Raw genomic sequence first — 19,349 nt, forward strand, 5'->3', positions numbered from 1 at the left:
CCAAAGCAGTAACATAACTTTTGGGACGTAATGAATTATTTTCTTCTGTAGTGCATCTTGCCAAGACTAGGCCCACAAGCAGAATCACACTAGAATAACAAACTGGATCACTGAGACAGAGTTCAATCTAAGCAGGAGTGTTGTGCTCTGTTATGCATGTTGCTAGGTTACTCAGCGTGATGCTGCCATTTTTGTCAGCTTGTCAGTCCTGCTCATACTGCAGAGGGCTTGGGAATACAAGGGGTTGTGCACACAGGCAACACACAGAGAGCAGCTTTTGGGTAGATTCTATGAACTGCAGTGCTTAAATATAGGTGTTTAGTTATTATTTCTACATATGTAGAAAAGTCAAGCACATAAAAGAAATATTAATGAAATAGCGTAAAGCCATGGAATTGTTCAAGCTGTGAGCTTTTACACATAGATGACAGACCAATTGTTACCAATACTTGGTACCACTTAAGTTGTGAAATTTCACAACAGGTTTAAAAATATATGCATGCTTAAGGTAAGAAATGCTCCTGTTCATCTTCCTCTAAGTGTTGTCTTGGTGCATGTGCAGAGTTTCACTGTGTAGTGTTACTGTGTGATTCAAAGTCTTGGAGAACTTGAACAAACTGCCTTTGTGTTTGGGCAGTGTACTCTGTCCCTGAATATTTACAGCCTACTTTGGAGCATTTGTTGTTCAGGATAATGTTCATTCAATGACACAACAGTGACCCAGGTTACCAGTTCTGGTCATGATGGCACTACTTTGTTAGTGGATTTTTGGATGTACTAAAATGTGCTGGGTTTGTGTGGTTCCAGCTTGGACCTTGAAAAAGCAGCTTTGTTAAATGATAAAATTCTGTGCTTGTGCTTTTTTCCCCTCTTTGGAGAAGAACCAGAAGCATCCTCCTTTTTACAGTGTAATTCCCAAGCAAACATACTTATCTCTTCCACTATTTGCTTGCTTTTACTATGCATTTAACAACACAATGGAGGCAAAGAAGGGCTGTGAGTTAATGCACTAGCCTTTCACACTCAAAGATCTGGATTCCAATTCTTTTAAGTCATCCTGAGTGGAAATAATTTTGGCAAAGCCTTCTCAATTCTAATGGAAAATTGTCCACATCTCAAAGCTATCACAAACTTAGGCAAATTTGGCAGCCTTTCCTTAAGAGAGCAAAGTACATAAATATAAGGGAGCTCCCATCAGAACTCTGATGGACTGGCAGATATTTGCTAGGCTGCTGCTGTGTTTGGTCATTGCTATTGGAATCACCAAACTCTAAAGCAAAAGATGTGTTCTCAGCTGATAGAAATCAGTTTTATTAAAGCAAAGGAATCAGTTTTATTAAAGGATTCAGTTCATAAAAGCTCTGCCAGTCCATGCCATCTCCTGACCTGGGCTAACATAATAGGATTTATGTGTAAAATGCCTTGTTGACAGACCCTGGAGATTGTCCATGATAGTTAACACAGCAGGCCCCATTGCCCATGGCATAAAGTGCAGTGAGCTGGAATTAAAGTTCTGACCCACCACTGGGGTTTGCCATAGAAGTTAATCCAGAGCAAATGGACCCTGGGCCTAGACAAACACAAAACCTTGCCTGGTTTAGGCCTTTAGTTAGAGATCATATCCCTTAACTGAGCTCTTTCTATGAACTCTATGGGCTCACATCGAGTTCTTATTTTCACCTTTCTTTTTATCCCATTCCCTCTGCTTCTTTGCATTACACACCCACAGTCCTCAGGCTGGAGTTCCCTTAGTTTCTAGGACATCATCTCATGAATTACTTCCCACTCATTGTTTCCATCCTCTCCGTCCTGTGACTTTTCCAAAGTCTTTGGCTTCCTGCTTAATCTTTCCTGTCCAAATTCCTTATTGCCCTTTGTGTTTCTATTTGTGACACCATCATATACTGGAATATGCAGAAATGATCCCAAACTATGTGTATTCATCACCTGCCAGAAAAATATTAATATGCAGTGGTACCCAAAATAGAAATTCATTTGTTCCAGATGTTTTCAATGGTCTTGTAACATAAGGGGAAAAATAAAGCTTTTACACAAGGAATTGCTGTGGGTCTTGCACAATTTTAATGGGTTGTTTTAATGCAGGGATTTTCCTTGCAGACTAAATGGGTCATGGGAATAGAAGTGGGACACAGACTTCATTTCTAAGGGAACACAAAAGTTGTTGCTATTTGAAGGCTGCTTGTGAGCCTGGTGAAATTGTTTTTTTATGGGCTTTGGACCGTTCTTAAAGAACTGTTATTTGCAACCCCACAAGTATTGTGATAAAAATATTTGTCACTTCTATGCTGGCAGACTTGAGTGTGGAGCCCACAGCTTAGAGCTGAAATACACTGCAAGGCTGATGTGGATGTTGCTTTACTGCTACCAGCCCGGGGAGCAGAGCTGTCATTTATTATGACCACCAGGTGCTTTTACCCCTTACAGGGCAGTCTCATCCCAAATCTGTTAGGACTACTGCTTGTGGTGGAAAACCTGCCTTCTAAAACACAAAGTAAAAGAAAAAAGGGGGGCAAATACACCAGAACCGTGTTTTATTTATCATTCATTAAAAATACCCTGAATAATCACCAATGTCCATCAGCACAGCTGTGCCTTTCAGTGCAGTTCCTCAAACCAGATTCACTCTGCAGAGAGGACCTGTTACATACCTGTCAAATTCTTTTGGCTTTCACAATAATGGGGGATTTTTGAGTTTTGGGCCCACCAGATGAAGTAGATCAATCCACTTTGGAGGCAGCAACTCTTTGGGTAACTAACAACAATCATCATGGGACATCTTCTGCCCACTTGGCACACACAGAGGAAACCTCCTGCCCACATCAGTAACAGTCATTACGAACTTGGAACTTGATTGCCAGTGGTATTAACAGTCTTTAAAAAAAACAACATGAATGTATAATAGTCACAGTCATTCCAGTCTGTTCTGTGTTAGAATGGAAGCTGATAAAATAGGAAAAAAAACAAAAACGAACAGATCGGGTTGAACAATTATTATTACATATTTTAAGTCTTTTAATTTCCTTCTCTCTGTCATCCTAACAGGGCAGAGTAAGTTGCACGGGCAGGCTGATGGTTCAAGCTGTAAATCAAAGAGGCCGCAGTCCTTGGTCGCCTTCAGGTCAGCCTCACATAAGAAGGTATTTGATGCTTTTTTTCTTTTAATAATATGGATTTTGCAAAATAACTGTGGTAAGGTAAAGAATGTGAGGTAAGCAGACAAGTTAAAAACATGGCATTCAGGAGGAAATGTGACCTCTGCTGTCTGAAATTGCTACAGAACTTGTACACTCAGAAGTATAAGCAACCTCTGAAATGACATGAATTCCAAATATCTTTACATTTCCCTGTCTCCTCCTTTCTCTGTGGTGTTCACTAGTTACTCAGTATCTCAAATTACACTATCAGCTGCTGGGAAGGCTCTTGTCACTTAGGCTTTTTAAAAATATTTCATGTGATTAGGATTCTACCAGGATCCTCCTTCTTCTGCAGCTTCTAGGAAGTGTTCATTTAATAATTACATGCCAAAGAGGTTTATCAGATGTACATTAGAAATATTTTAGTATTTCAGTATTTAATGTTTCAGTTCAGTTTCTTATAAGGAATTATGAGTCAGAAATAAAGTATTAAACTTATCTTTGGTGAGTTTACAATTTTTCCCATATGAAGCTATGGGTTATGGTTTTGGACCATAGAAGGGAATTTTTCCCTTCAAATAATTTTTTTCTTTGCCCAAAGCATTTATGAGGCTGTTTAGCACAGCTTAGACAGCTTTAGATTATACAAAAAAGTTGATTTTGGTTATCAGAACTGTTTCAAGGCAGTGTGAGGGCTCTGGTTTCTGGATTCTGCTGTAATAAGACATGTGTTTTGCTTAATGCTTCCAACAGCCATAGAATCTCAATATTGCCCAACTAATATATAGAGTACATGTAATTACACAGTCAGTATACAACCAGGAAAGTACTTCTGTAACAGTTAGTACTGTACTAGTATGTGATGTAGAACTGCTGCATGTAAAACATGCTCTCTTCCCCCCTCTGGTAGCTACAAAGTGTTAGGAAGTGAGGCTGATTGGTTAAAAGATCTTGTCAGTCTTATTCCTGCATGGAACAAACTGCAACCCTGAAAGCATTTCCCAGCATTTCTCTGAGATGGCCACCAACTCCCTCTGCAGTGTCACCTTGTGTTAAGCCCAAAGCTCAGAGTGCCTCTGGAGGGGAATATCCTCACAGGCTGCACTGTGAGAACAGCACAGAAAAGGCTGGGACCACCTGCTGTAGCATCTCCAGTCACTAATGCACTTAGCACCTTCAGGTAATGGTAAAAATAGAAAGTCCACATTAACCCCTGAAGGGAAAAGGTGCCATGAAGAATCAGGTTTCAGCTGAATAAGTCAGTGCACATGGGGTGACAAAGGGGAAAGATGCTTTAAAAGCAAAGATGATGGGAAGGTAGGTAGGTAGGGGTGAAAGCATCAAGCAGCTGCCACTCCTGCAGCTTCCTGAAGGACAAATGTGTGTGTCTCTTTTTGTGAGGGACAGAACCTCAGGTAATAATGGAGGAGGCTCTTTTCAATCTCTCCAAATGCATTCAAAGTCCAAGGCCACTTCTGGCTGGTATTTCATTTTCTAATGGAGACAGGCACTCAAGAAGCTGCTGTTGCTTTGGGTTGGGTGTCCAGTGAGTAATGAATTAGAAAGAAGGGATTTCTGTAGAGCTGTTTAATTAAGATTAGGGCAATTATTGGGGATTGTTATTTCCTGTAAAATAACCATGTGAAGGGCTTATTCCATTATCTTTGCTCTGGAAGAGCAGTGTCTGTAAGCATTCAGCACAGAATCTCTGTTTAGTGAGTTCTCACTACACCCATCAGAGGGCTCACCCAAGACTGATGAAATGGGAGCACTTAAAGCCTTCCTAAGACAGAGTCCTGCCATTGGCTTTTCTAATGTAATATCCCAAATTACTGTTCTCCCATATACTGTGGTATTTGTCATGTCTATTGTCATTGACTTTTGATAATTAATATTCCTATGGCACTATGATATTATTTCTATAAGATTTTCTGCTTGAGAATAACAAAAATTTGTTTACTTCTTTTATTACAAGTGTTATTAGCTTAATTAATTTTATGACTTGTTACACTGTTGACAGGCTTTTTCCTGAAGTATATTTAATCTCTTACAGAATGTGTTCTGGCAGAACTCTGGGGTTCTATTTCACTCTTAATGTATTTTTCTGAAATTTGCTTAGCTGACAAATATCACTTTCTTAGTATCCCTTGATGTGGGTGGCCACTTTTGAATTTTCTGATGTGCACAAAGCTTGGACTCAATCCCTTAGATGAGAAGGTGCTCAACAAACATTGTGTCACTTAACCATGGCAGCCAGAGTCCAAAATAAATCATAAAATACATGAGATTTAAAGAAGATTTTAAAACTAAACATTCCTATCACCCTGCTCTCAATTAGGGGATTAATTTGAACTTAATCTCCTCCATTCCAAATTACTGATCATTACGACATGGCCAGTCATAAAGTCTTCTTCATCTTCTTACTCACTGAAATTCCCAGTGCATTGTGCTGTACCAATGGAGTGTCCCCTGGACACATTTAGTACATGATGTCAGTTCTGCTGAAACTGATCACATTGCTGCATTGCAACTCCAGAGAGCCCACAATGAGTCCAAGTTATTCCAGTCTTTTGCAATTTGTCATTCCTAGACATCTGAAGCTACTTGGCTCTACTCATTTCATTATTTGTTTAAAACCACAAAATATTTTAGAATTGAAATGACCCTAGTTTCACCTCTCAAGGCAAAGGCTTAAAAAAGTCTGTGATTTTAAGGTAAACTTACAAAGAGGTAGAAATGCAACATCTGTGTTCACAAATTCTTAACTTGTTTTCCATTTTATTTAACATATGTTCCCCCCACACACCTCCCAGTTTTGAGCAATGCTGCCTTTTCCTGCAGCTGCAGCAACGAGTTGGTGGCTTTCACACTTCTGTGGTGCCAGGTCATCTGTTGGTCTCAGCTTCACAAAACCTTATGAAGCATCAGTTACTTGTACTTTGTAGGCATCTTATCAACAGGATGCTCATCAATAATGTGGAGGCAGATTTTGCTCGAGTTGTTTGCACGTGCAGCACTCACTTGACTAGATACCTTAATTTCTAGTTGGTCTTGCAGAACTCATTACTAAACAATATCAGTACACTTTTTCCTTATTGCTCTCCATCTTCCATCCATCTACCTGCATGAGGCATCTATGTCTCCAAAACTGATCAGGAGCTCACCAATTAAAGCTCAGAGGTGCTTATGAGCTGCAGTGTTGGACCTACTGAAGTAGCTTTAGACGTATTCAAGTGGCAAAAACTATGAGGTGCTCCAGACATGGATTTAGGCACCTAAAGAGTTACATGAGCTCTTGGTGTGTGCAGGGATGTCAGTCAGTGTTTCCCATTTCAGTATCCAGTCCCACATTATTAAGCAGTATTGAGTGATATCTACACAAACCCCCCCAGCCCCTCCATTTGCCCTTAGTTACAGCTGTCTGACAACTGTGACGATCATTAAAAAGTCAACATTGAGCTTTTAATAAGAGAATACTGTAGCACAGGTAATGCTCGGCCAATTCAAACACAGCAGTAGCAGAAAAAAGGGTAACAACAAGAGCAGGGCAAAATAAATCAAGTTCAAGCAACTCTAACTGCAGCCTCAGTGGAGCAGAGCATGCAGCTGGAGTGTTTATCTCCCATGCAGTAGTACAGCATGTTTTCCAAATGTGACCATTGAGGGTTTTAGGCTCTTTTTTGTTGTGAATTATTTTAACTTGGAGAAATGACCTTGGGCAGTAGAAAATGCATATGGGCACCTGTACTGCAGCATGGACACTGCAAACAGTGGCCAAAACAAAACACTGGCAGAAGTTAACTGGATGTGGGATTCAAAAAAGATAATTTCACTGTAATGTGCCATTGATAAAAGAGGTCTTTGGAGGATATTTGAGTAGCTCCTCTTCTTTACACACGATGTTACTGTAGGCAGCAGCTGGCTCCAAAATGGAACCCACTGGAGCTCATCAGGCAAGGACAAAAATGGACATAAAATTTTGTTTCAAGATTATTTGATTACTAAATCACACAAATGGAATAATCTAATTTCAATAGAAACAAAAATCTACTTTAATGAGGAATCATGTAGAAAAAAGATTTGTTGGATCAAATTAAAAGCGAAGAATAGCCAATGCTGAAAATGAATTAAATGATATCGTGGAAGCTTAAGGTGATTGATACTGTGTATGGGACAGGAGCTATTTTTCTTTCATTTCTATTATTTATCGAACTGTTTATGGCACCTTTATATTAAAATAAATCAAACAAAAAAATACTAGCAACCAAAGTTATTCTCCCTATTTCTCACATTTGAAACTCTCATTGTTTCAATTGCACGGTTTGGTGGCATTGAAAATATTCAAGAGTATCCCATACAAAAAACCTGTTAAATGAGGAATAAATATATCTGCAGCAATTCAATACACAGCATTTTCTGCACAGTCTTCACTAGTGCAGAACAAGAGAAGATAAGTCTGATGTGAAAGGTCTCTTGTCAATTGAGTTGAGTTAGGTTTTAGCTATTATGAGTTAGCTGCTATTTGCTGAAAGGGAACCATGACTAATGAACAGTCCATGTACTTTCTGGTGTAATCAGCAGCAGTGAGGGGTTAAATACACAGGACACTAGAAATGGGGAACTGAAGCTACATGCCAAGGCTAACTTGTTTTATTTGTATTTCAGTGATTTAAAGACAAAACAAAAATACTACCATTCATAAAATTAATTAATATTACAAGCTATTATTCTGCAGCGATATTGTTTTATAGGTCATAGTTTGTCACAAGATGTGAATTAAATGAATGTAATTAAATAACTGCAGTGTCATAATCAACTCAGTCTGGGCCAAATGCTACCAGTGCATGTGTGTAAATATGGGGTGATTATGGTATAGGTTAAAGTGGTTTAAAATTCAAACCAGTCTTATAAGTGATTATGGTTCTTCTGATTTAGCAGAGAAAAAAAATAATTTACCTTTATTTCATGTTATTTTAAGACCACGATCTCGATCAAGGGACAGTGGTGATGAAAATGAACCAATTCAGGAACGATTCTTCCGGCCTCATTTTCTGCAGGCTCCTGGAGACCTGACTGTTCAAGAAGGAAAACTATGCAGGATGGACTGCAAGGCAAGTGTCATGCAAAGGGTAGCAGCAGCCTTTTGATAACATCAGCTGACTCAAAACCCACATTGGTTTCTTTTCAAGACAATTTTGCCTATTGGCAGTTTCGGCTCCTGTTAGCAGGGTAATTATTCTCATTGCTTATGAGTGAGTAAGTGGACAGTAAAAGTTTCCCTCCCGTCCAATGAAAGTGCTTCAGGCAAATCTTAGAGCTCACAGTAAACTGATTTACAGAATTCACCTACACAGGGGTGTGGAGGGAAGCAGCACACACTATAAAGACAATGTGTTTCTACATTTCAAGTCTTTTCACTACTTGAGTTTTGAACCCCTGTTAAAAGTTTCAAACAGTATAAACCTGATTTATGACTCTGCTGAGCAGAAATAATTCAGGCTTGGGTGACTCCTGTTTACTTTATGCTGACCTGTTTGGGAGAAGCTGTTTGCTCTGAAGCAGTCCCCACAGCAAGTGGCACAGCTTTCAAGAGTGCAAGACTTGTCCACACAGACCCAGCATTAACTAGTGCAGGTGGTGCTGTCACTAGGGCACACCTCAGTGGAATGCAGCTTCAGAGGTCAGTAGTTAGTCAGCTAACATCTTTTTGTCTGCAAGCTTTCCAACAAGAAGTTAATCTAGAAAGGAATATCTTCTCATTCCACCTGAAGAGCAAACAATAAAAAAGACAAAAGGTGTCACCCTGCCTTTTGTTTTGCAATGTATTATTATTTAGCTTCTAGCCTATCTACACACTGATCTTTTTTCAGTCACGCCCATAAGACATCATGGAATTTAGGGAGTTGGCCAGAAAGTTAAGTAAATGACTACAACTGACTCAATGTGTAAATCAGGACAGAATTAGATCTTGAAATCTTTTGGTACACTTGCAGTAGCAAACCAAACCAAACTTCCTTGAAGAAACAAGACTCCTCCAGTGTTTCATGTGGCTAAAACAATTTCCCACTGTTGTCTTTACACTCAAGGTTAGTGGATTACCAACTCCAGACCTAAGCTGGCAGCTCAATGGCAGACCAATTCGCCCTGACAGCAATCACAAAATGCTGGTGCGCGAGAACGGGGTGCACTCCTTGATCATAGAGCCGGTCACAGCCAGAGATGCTGGAATCTACACCTGCATCGCCAGCAACCGAGCTGGTGAGAATTCATTCAGCCTGGAGCTCACTGTTGCAGGTAACATCTTCATGCTAAGCTTGCAGACTGAGCACTGCCAGGATAGCGTGAAAAAAGGAAACAGGGATGATGTCAAATGACACGTTGAGGGGTGGAGGAAAGGGAAGAAAAGGAAAAAAGGAAACCTGGCAGTAACAGAAGTATGGGATATTTATAGGCGAGCTATTCATGTTACATTGTGGCATAAGTTGTCTGGCACATAATGCCTTTGCACACAGTTAAGAAAAGGGGGCTGCTGGCCTTGAGGCCACAGCCAGACTATTTCCCTGGATGTTTCTTTGTAATGACAATCTGTGCACACCCACGTCTACCCCTGGGCAGCCAGTGGGAATGCCTCGTGTATTTCACAGCACATCAGACTAATGCCACTGCAGACTTCTGGTACAGCAGTTCCTTCTTCAGTTAAAAGTCTGTGCTTTTGTGGAATATGGGGAACACTTTTTACCAAGCATGGTGCAGCCAGTTTATCTAGTTGTCATGCTCTACATTTCAATTATTTTAAGACAAAATCAGCTTTTTATCACTCACTTTTCCCCCTGTTAAAATAATGATGGGACTGTCTTCTTCAGAGGAACCAGGACTGAACTTCATGGTTAATGAAGACAACACTTAGGTCTTTCATAAGACAGTTTCCTGCCACTTAGGTCTTTCATAATTGTTTTTGGCACACTGCTGAAAGAAAGGCTATGTTTTCATAGACAAATATCAACATAAGTGCAATCTTTATTTTCACAGCTAAGGAAGTACAAAAAGCACCTGTATTTATAGAGAAGCTTCAAAACACAGGTGTGACTGAGGGATTCCCAGTGCGACTGGAGTGTCGAATCTCGGGGGAGCCATCTCCTCAGATATTTTGGAAGAAAGAGAATGAGTCACTCACATACAACACTGACCGAGTGAGGTGAGACTGGCTTAGAGAAACCTCCCCATGTGTAACTTCAATGATGATTTATCCTGTAAAACAAATAAAAACCTAAGAGGTCACATGAACACTTTGTGTAAAGGGCATCTCATTAATATTAACTAGTGATTGTAATAATTTATGATATTTACTCAAACTTGCAGCCAGCCTGGTGCCTGAACCAGAAATAAAACTTTACTTGTTTTCCATCATTAGATTTACACTAAAGAAAACTACCTTTGCACTCTAAGCAAAAGATGAACTAGTTTTACTCTTCCTGAATCAAAACTACAGAAATTTGCTAGTGAAAATCAAGGTTCCAAAGGAACTCTCTGTGCTTTTCAGCAGAAACTCTAATTCATAATTCTGCTGTACAGTTAAGCAACTAAGATTCAGTATTTTACATTTTAAGATCTTCCTTAAGTTTCTTTATCCTTTCCACAAAAAGTCTGGGTCATATCTCGTGTTCCTGCTACTCCAGATGTCTTAATCCATAATCGTGAAAGAAAAGTTACTTCATGTGTTTTTTCTTCTTAGTTTTCAGTACAGGATATTAAACTGCCAAATTGTCAAGCGTACTCAAGGCTTTATCTTCCAGTTGCTAAGTTCTGAGGAAGTTCTATTTTAATTAAAATTTTAATTAAAGTTAGACTGTAATCAATCTGCAACTATGATTGGGTCAGTTTATAATGCCATTTTAAAACAGCTTACACTGGTTTGTGATTTAAATTGTAATTTTCTACTTTTCTTTTGATTAGCATGCACCAGGATAACTACGGCTACATTTGCCTGCTTATTCAGGGAGCTACAAAGGAGGATGCTGGCTGGTACACTGTTTCAGCTAAGAATGAGGCTGGGATTGTGTCTTGCACTGCCAGGTTGGATGTTTATAGTAAGTGGCTTCAATTTTCATGATCATATTAATCCCCCCAAAAGCAACAGTTCTATAAGTTTGGGATTGTTCACAGAATGGTTTACATTGGTCTCTCTTTCTTTTGTTTATAGTTTCTCCTCAATAGTAAACATCTACTTCAAGACAACAAATGCTCTGTCAAAGTATATTTCACCATCTTTCAGACACCTAAAGCAAAACAAGCTTGCACGCTTTCTGGTTTTGCTTTGTACATTAAATATAGCTAATTAACAACAGATAACGGCATGATCATATGATTTTTGTGGATCATTATTACTGTTGTTTTGCTGGCACTTCCCTAACCTTTTGTATTCTTTTGTACATTAGTCTGTAATACACCTGTGATAGCTACCAGAAGTGTAGTAGATGTTTTTATGGCTTTCTGCTTAATTACTCAGATTTTTCCAAAGCAGCCCTGTGTTTTCTTTAAGAAGTATCTCTTACCAGTCTTCTCATAGCAAGAATTAACTGGGAGGGGGAAGGGGAGAGACTGATAAAGGATGGTTTCTGGGGTGGTGCTGGAAGTGAGAATTGTGAATAAGAGATTTGGCTCAGCATTCTTCAATATACAAGGAGGGGTGGCAATGGCAACCAGAAAATTTCATTTTACATGCAACAACTCACCCTAGAATAGGCCTGTTACATAATAGGAGTGCACAGAAACAACCTCCTTGCTGTCACCCTTCTCAGTGGCACAAGGAAATAAAAAACCAAAAAGTAACTCAGACCGTTGTATTTACTTACCAGATTGGAAGGTGAAACTAGATGCTGAGAAAAAAAAAAAAAAAAAAAAAAAAAAAAAAAAAAAAAAAAAAAAAACCACAATGTGAAGAAATTAAACAAATTTACCTTTGAGATAATGGTTTTCTGCTTCTCAGAAATGACTATCTCCTTCACAAAGGGTTGCCTGAGCCTGTGGCACACTTCGGTGCACCGCTCAGGAAGGCTAACACTTGTTCTTTCCTTTTCAATCTCTAGCTCAGTGGCAACAGCCCGCTCAGCAGACCAAGCCAAAGAAGGTGCGGCCCTCAGCCAGCCGGTACGCTGCTCTCTGTGACCAAGGACTGGACATCAAAGCAGCTTTCCAGCCAGAAGCAAACCCAGTGCACCTGACAATGCAGCCTGGCCTGGTAGAGAGCGATGACCTGTAGATTCAGCTGCCGCTTCCATCCTTTTCTTTCAAAGCAGAAACACTGAAAGCCATTGCCTTGACCAATGATACTCCTATGTCACTTTATGCAAGGGCAGACACCTTCATGTACAAAAGATAAACAACAAACACAGTAACCATATATTCCTTATTCATTATACCAAATTAGAAGAATAGATAGATTATTAATAGAAATGTACACATTGCACAACAAATCACATTCACCGGTTCCTTAACCTATGTTGCTTCATAACCCTTTTCATAGAGGCCAAAATGCATCAGAGAGAAAGATTTTTCACTACATACCTTCGTAAGCAGTAAGTAGATGCTACACAGTCTTAATGGTGCAAGATGTTTTCTTCAAGGGTTATCAACAATTCTAAAATGGCTACACACATTCTGACAGCTACGATGAACAAGTGCAATACTATAAGAATGAAACAGGAAGGGACAAAGAAAAGAAATGTAAGCAAATGCTGTATCTCTGCAAACTGCTTTCTATTCAACCATGAAAAAACAATCTTTCTTTCAGTGCTGTTGGTATGGACATCAATACCCTTACTTTCAATTCATTTGTGTTTTTCCTTTTTGCCATCTTGGTTGGAGGAGGCTTATTTAAAACACATAGCAATGGCAGTCTAAGCAGAAGTAATTGTACTTCTGCAGGCCAGCAAAGAAGAGTTGAGACATAGTAACAATCTACTCCAGATTACACATTGGTAACTAGATAGGAAAAAATGCTGATAGTATAAACCACTGCAGTGAGTTACTGCAAGGGGTGGGAGGGACTGGGCAAGACGTTGAAACTCTCTGGATTTCCGGACAGCAGTGTGTAACCTTGTAATGCTCCCATTCAAGATTCTGAAATTCTAAAGTGAGCTGAAAACTAGAGAGTGTATGTATGGAATGTTTGACTGTTCAAAGCTTGTGTAATATGTATGAGGATTTTAGAAATGTATAGTAAGTGAAAAATGGATTGAAACTAAAACTACACTACAGATTTAAGTGACAAGTATACACCACAGGTGATAGTTTGCAAATTTGAGGAAGTAGAAAATGAAGATAGGCAAAAAAAATCCAATTTGCTTTTTGTTTTTTCTTCTTAGTATAACATGTCACTGGTAGATTTTATTTTTTCCTTCTCTTGACTGCAGGCAAATGTCAACTCTTTTGAGGGGTAGAGTCTGTGCACCATAGGTGAAAAGCCTGAAGGCTACTTACAGAATGCAAGGCAAATCCATCTGGAAGTGGAGCCCCACTTAAGTCACACCTGACTGGGTAGTTTTAAATTAGAAGCAAATGAATTTCAGTTGAATGGGAGGGAGGGAGAATGGATGGAAAAATTACTAGGCCAGACAAGGAAAATGGGTGTTTGATGGTACGAGCTACGGTCCTTTGCTAGGAAAGGAAAACACTGTATTCCTTATATGAAGCACATATATGGTATCTTTCATTATTTATAATAAAAGTGTTGAAATCTTTTATCTCAGTTCATTTATTCAGAAGTCCTGTACTTAGGGGTTTGTTTGTTGTTTTTTTTTTTTTTTTTTTTTGTAATTGTGTACACCATATATTGCATTACTGCTATATGTGTATTGCTTTGTAAGTACACAAAGTTTGTTTTGTTTTTTAGTGACTAATAAACTTTAGCACACAAGGTAGTACTATTCTGGTGCAGGATATGACTAGTAATGGGGATGGTCAATCCAGATTAATGTCAGTCTGTCAGGTGGGAATAATCTGATTTTATTCTAGAAGTATGTCATATCTTTTGCCAAATTTTCCTCAACTGTGACATGCTAATTTACTTTTTTGTTTAGCTTCACTAGCATTATTTTGCCACTTTTTATTTGTATTTATAAAAATGTATTATCATTACTTTGGACTGTTGTGCTGATATAATGTGGGTTTAGCATCAATAAATATTACACAAATAGAAAGTTTTCCTTCTGGTAAAGATTAATAACTTTTTTGGTACAAGCATTCAACTGTAAGATTTGGAAATTTTAAATATTATGAATACAGATTAAATGAGGCCTATATGCAGCATCTAAAAACTACTAGAATTTATCAGAATAATCTACTTGTGACCTGGAATCTTGTTTGAACAGAACAGAGGAATATTACTTATAAATTCTGAGAAACTTTTGCCAAATAGAGGAACTGGAAGATACTTTTTTTTTTTTTAATAGGCTAGAAGATATGCAGGTCTGTTTTGTATTTTTAATAATTGCAATATGTCATCACTTACAGTTGATTGATTCTATGCAAAAGACATGTTCTGAGCACTGGTAAATTCATTTAAGAGTAACAAGACAATATCAAAATTGAATTAAAAAAAAAAAAAGCCAGATTTACTTACAAAATCCTGACTGTTAACTAGTTTCTCCTTTTTTTCAATGTGAAGATACCAGGAAAGATGCAACATTATCCATTTTTTCTTTTGGGTTTACATTTCAAGCACTGATCACTACAAACAGGCTTCTGTCAGCAATTAAGTGAGCACTGACATTAATGGTGATACTGCAGCTGAAGTCACTGGAGTTGTGTCTGCTCACAGCAAGTTTGCCTTTGGCTTGGGGACTAAAAAACTGAGACTTGTTGAAGATGAGATCATCATCACTTTTTGCCTTTGTATATATGTACAGACACACTTAAGCAGTAAATCACATCTCTAAGCAGCAACATTGTTTTTATGAAAACATTCAGCTGTGCTGTTACTTAGTTACCGGGACTGTTTGGGCTTCCAGAGTCAGAGATAGAAGCGTGGCATAAGCAAGTTAACTTCTCAAGCCAAAAAGCAAAAATTCTTGGAAGCATCAAAGTAACTTCCACATAGTCCAAAGATAGCATGACCTGAGAGTGTACTTTTGTCATTTTTTAAGACTAAAAAATGAGCCTTGACTTTTTGCAAGACTTCCAGTTTAGGTATGGGAAGACTTCTAATTATACGTGAAGCTGATCAGTCCAAGCATATTCACAGCAATCAGAGACTCAATTCAACAACGATCAGGATGACAACAGAAACCTCTGTCAAGAATACCAGCAGTGAGGTGCAAAATCCCACATGCATGAAGGTTGTTGCAGCTGCTGGTGTACCTTAGCACACAGTGCCTTTATCCTACAGCTTTAAGGCAACAGCAACCATTAGTAAACAAACACAATTTGGCTCCATCACGGTTAACTGGCAGTTGGGGATCAAAACCAGTCCAGCTTGAAACCCCAGCTTATAAATCATTGTTTCTTTCGGTATCACCTCTTTCAAGGTGTATTTTAATTCACTTAGGGTGTATGCTAAGAAATGCCTTGATTTTCCACATCTGGACTGCTACATCCTCACCTCTGCAAGTAGCCCAAACAGATTTCATATGTACGTACTTCATGAGCTCACATTATCCAACATGCCATGATGCTGAGGGGATGAGCTGCATGCTCTGACTCCTTGACCCAGCTGCCAAACCCACACTGTGCACTACAGAAAAATTCAAGCATAGACTAGAAATGCCAGCTTGGATTATGCATGTTGGCTAATTCACTCCCTCACCATTCAAATGTACATGCAAGGGATAGAATTTGCTGACATTTATATCATTCTCCCGAACTAAAAGAAACAGCCTTCCCTCTGCACAGATTTTCTGTTTGAACAGGAATATGAGCACGTGAAACACATCAGGCAGATGGAAACACAGTTCCTGCCCCAAGGAATGTATAATGTATTCCAGACAGCACACAGTATTCTTTGACTTGTCTTAAAGCTTGCAACTCTTAACTCAAAATTAGGCCATTTTGCATTCTTTAACAGAAGTAATTAAAACATAAAATTATCTAACACTGCACTGCATGTCTACTAAAAATGTGTTTGGAACATAATGCTCAGTCACATCTAGAGCACAAAAGCCAGACAAGGAGCGGCAGGATCTGCACAGAAATTATTTCAGCAGCCATACAGATGGAGATGAACTCCAACACCACCTAGAAGGAGAAATTTTGTGCTTTATAAAACAACTGCAGTGTAATAGGTAACCCTGGGGACTGGCCAAGTCTTGTAACTGCTATCACTTTTTAGTTCTGCAATAGCATAAATGGTCCAGAAACAGCTGCAGAACAAGAAAGCAGAAAAAAGTAACAGTACACGGCCATTGCACAGAATGATTACAGCACTTACAGGAGCTCCACAAATCTCATCACACCAAATGGATTATGTTAGGACTTTTCTCCTGTGTGCTTAACAACACAGTTTCAGTGAAACATATTGTCATCAAGCTTTTTTGGACAACTCTTGGCCCAGACATCATAGAGTGTAGAGAACTGAGGCTACAAAACCCAGACTGCCAAACAGGACCTTTCTGAGCTACTGCAAAAGGTGCTGAAAATAAGATAAGACTTGCTATACAACAGGAACCACACCTGTAATCTATTGTGAATTAAGGACCTCTCCCATGGTGCTGTCCTGAAAATTAAGGTGAACTATAAAATTATAGCTGCTCTCTGTTCTATATATGCATTCCAACAACAGAGCTACAAGAGCCTGCAAAGAATGGATGCAGTTCCAGTCTGCTGCTGACAGGGACATCTCACCATCAAAACTCATACATGCACACTAAATGACATCTAAACAAAACAAAACAAATTACTATATTCCTTCTTTTCTCTAAAGTTGTAGGAAGTCTGCAGTAGAAATTTACCAACTATCTGAAAAACAAGGATAAAAGGTCATACTGAGAGGATCAGAATTTAAAAGCTCATATAAAGCTCATACTGAGAGGATCACTGCAACTGAGAGCTTTTAACAGGTCATTGGCATCCAAGTGTTGACAGTACAGCCTCTAGCACAGAGCTGGAACAAGCAGTTGAGTGCATTCAGCATTAAAAATACTGAGCTGGGAGATCTGCAAGTCAGAATTCACAAAACATCAAACTGCTTCACTAACAAGCTTCAGCAATACCATACAATCATTTTGCACTTACTCTTAAACAAACTGTTCAAAATCATGCAGCAATTTCAAACTCATCAGCACACTACACATGCAAGGGCACCTCAGTACCATCAGCCAGCAGCCTGGGAAATGTTGAGGAACACCCACACAACTGCATTTGTTCAGTGACATCTGCCCCCCACACTCCCACTGACACTGCCCTAGTCTGTGTGTAATGATACCAAGGAAGCTTTGGTGGCTTTTACTTGGGTGCTGTCCCACTGCATTTGATACTGACATATTTGAACTGGCAGTTTTTTTATATACTATATAAAACATATAGAACATATACTATACTATATAAAACATATAGAACATATCCCAGACCTTACCAGATATGAGCTGTTAACATAAAAAATAAAACCATAAAAATACCAGACCAGTTGTGATTATAGACATGTTGATCCAAAGGTGTTTGGCAAGGTACAGGTAGCATTTTTTTACTAACAGACATATCTACAGCAAAATGAAGCCTTTAGCATATGATCTGAAATTGGACACAATGTGTGTGTGAAAATCAAATATAACTTGGCACTTAGCAGAGTTCTTACTTCTTCAGGCACTAAGCATACCCTATGATTTCTCTCCACAACTACACTTGACCTGTCTTTTCAAACACTGATTAACTGGATCAAGTGGGAGCACCTGGACTTGAGGAGTTCATTTTTCATTTGCTTCACTTAAATGAACTACACTGTTCTTCCAAAAAAATAAGTCACATAATTGCAACAGCCAATATACATTTCCAGGTCATGTAATACAACCTCACACTGTGCAACACATGAAAGTAGGAAAATTTGTCTTACAGCAATAAATAATCATTACAATGTATATTTAACTGTAGGTACTGATATAACAAAGAGATTTTGCAGCCTGGGATTAAGATATCTACTTCCTATCCAAATTTCACTGATCTCAGTATGAAATCCTTTCCATCTTTAAAAGTCATGCTTTACAACCCCCAGCAGCTCAGGATATATGACCCAGGATTTTACAAAACCAGTAACAGGGATGCCAGCATCAGCATACAGGCAACTCCACTTCCCTAAAACAATACAGGTTTACTCACCAAGTCATCACCAATACAATAATGCCTTAGGATAGACTGCCCTCAGGAGGCCACAGTGAAATCTCTTCATGGGATACAACCCTAACTCACTCAGCATGCACCACCTCAGCCAACACTATATACTTCTGTTACCACAGTCTGCAAAAGCTGTTCACCACCAGAGCTCCTCCTTACAGCTGCAATATTTTAAAAAAATCCCAAACCAAAACCACCTCATGAACATTTTATGTGTCCTGCTACAGAATTTTACTGACAATAATCACAGATGGCTTGGGTTGGAAGGAACCCTAAAGATTATCTAGTTCCAAATCCCCTGCCATGGGCAGGGACACCTCCCACTAGACCAGGTTGCTCAGAGCCCATCCAGCCCATCCATTGCAACAGATGCCTCAAGAGCAAGAAAAGACTGTTTGTGTTATCCAGTGAGCTCACTACAGCAAATTCTAAGTTACAACCGTATTTCTTGAGAGATAAGCAGAAGTAAGGCTCCAATGTCATACCCAGGAAAAAAGATGAAGAAGAGTAGTCCATCATCTTCCCAAACATTAGAAGAATGCAGAGAAGACATACAAAACAATTAACTTTCTAGGTCTACAATGCGCTTCAACTAAACCCCAGAACATGCAAACCACACTACCTATGAACTTTGAACTGAATCAAACTCAAAGGCAACAGAGGAACAATTTTAGGTTTCCTAACTTGGTAGTGCAAGGCAGGTCACAAAAATGACAGTGTAACCTTCTTTTAGTAAGGATATCCTCTCTGAAGCAGGAACCCAGCTGAGTAAAAACTCAAAGCAATCATTATGGGTGAGTGAGAAAGAGGGTTGCATTGTAAGAGGACTGCATTGTAAGAGCTGAATTAAATGACAGCTGCAAAAGCAGCCACCCT

The 19,349-nt window shown here is 39.0% G+C and overlaps 1 protein-coding gene across 6 annotated transcripts in view; it reads left to right on the top strand.

The window, feature by feature from the left end:
• Nucleotides 1–14,353, top strand: part of PALLD (palladin, cytoskeletal associated protein) — a 187,390-nt gene extending 173,037 nt beyond the window's left edge. For all 6 annotated transcript variants that reach the window (XM_059469795.1, XM_059469796.1, XM_059469798.1 and 3 more), the window contains 6 exons: nt 3,064–3,158; nt 8,134–8,266; nt 9,242–9,449; nt 10,185–10,350; nt 11,109–11,242; nt 12,242–14,353. In XM_059469795.1, the coding sequence (XP_059325778.1) occupies nt 3,064–3,158; nt 8,134–8,266; nt 9,242–9,449; nt 10,185–10,350; nt 11,109–11,242; nt 12,242–12,414 (909 nt within the window). In that variant the 3' untranslated portion in view covers nt 12,415–14,353. The remainder of the gene's footprint in view (nt 1–3,063; nt 3,159–8,133; nt 8,267–9,241; nt 9,450–10,184; nt 10,351–11,108; nt 11,243–12,241) is intronic.
• Nucleotides 14,354–19,349: the final 4,996 nt, after the last annotated feature.

This window comes from Ammospiza nelsoni, chromosome 4, assembly GCF_027579445.1.
Source record: "Ammospiza nelsoni isolate bAmmNel1 chromosome 4, bAmmNel1.pri, whole genome shotgun sequence".
In the NCBI taxonomy this organism is placed as follows: domain Eukaryota; kingdom Metazoa; phylum Chordata; class Aves; order Passeriformes; family Passerellidae; genus Ammospiza; species Ammospiza nelsoni.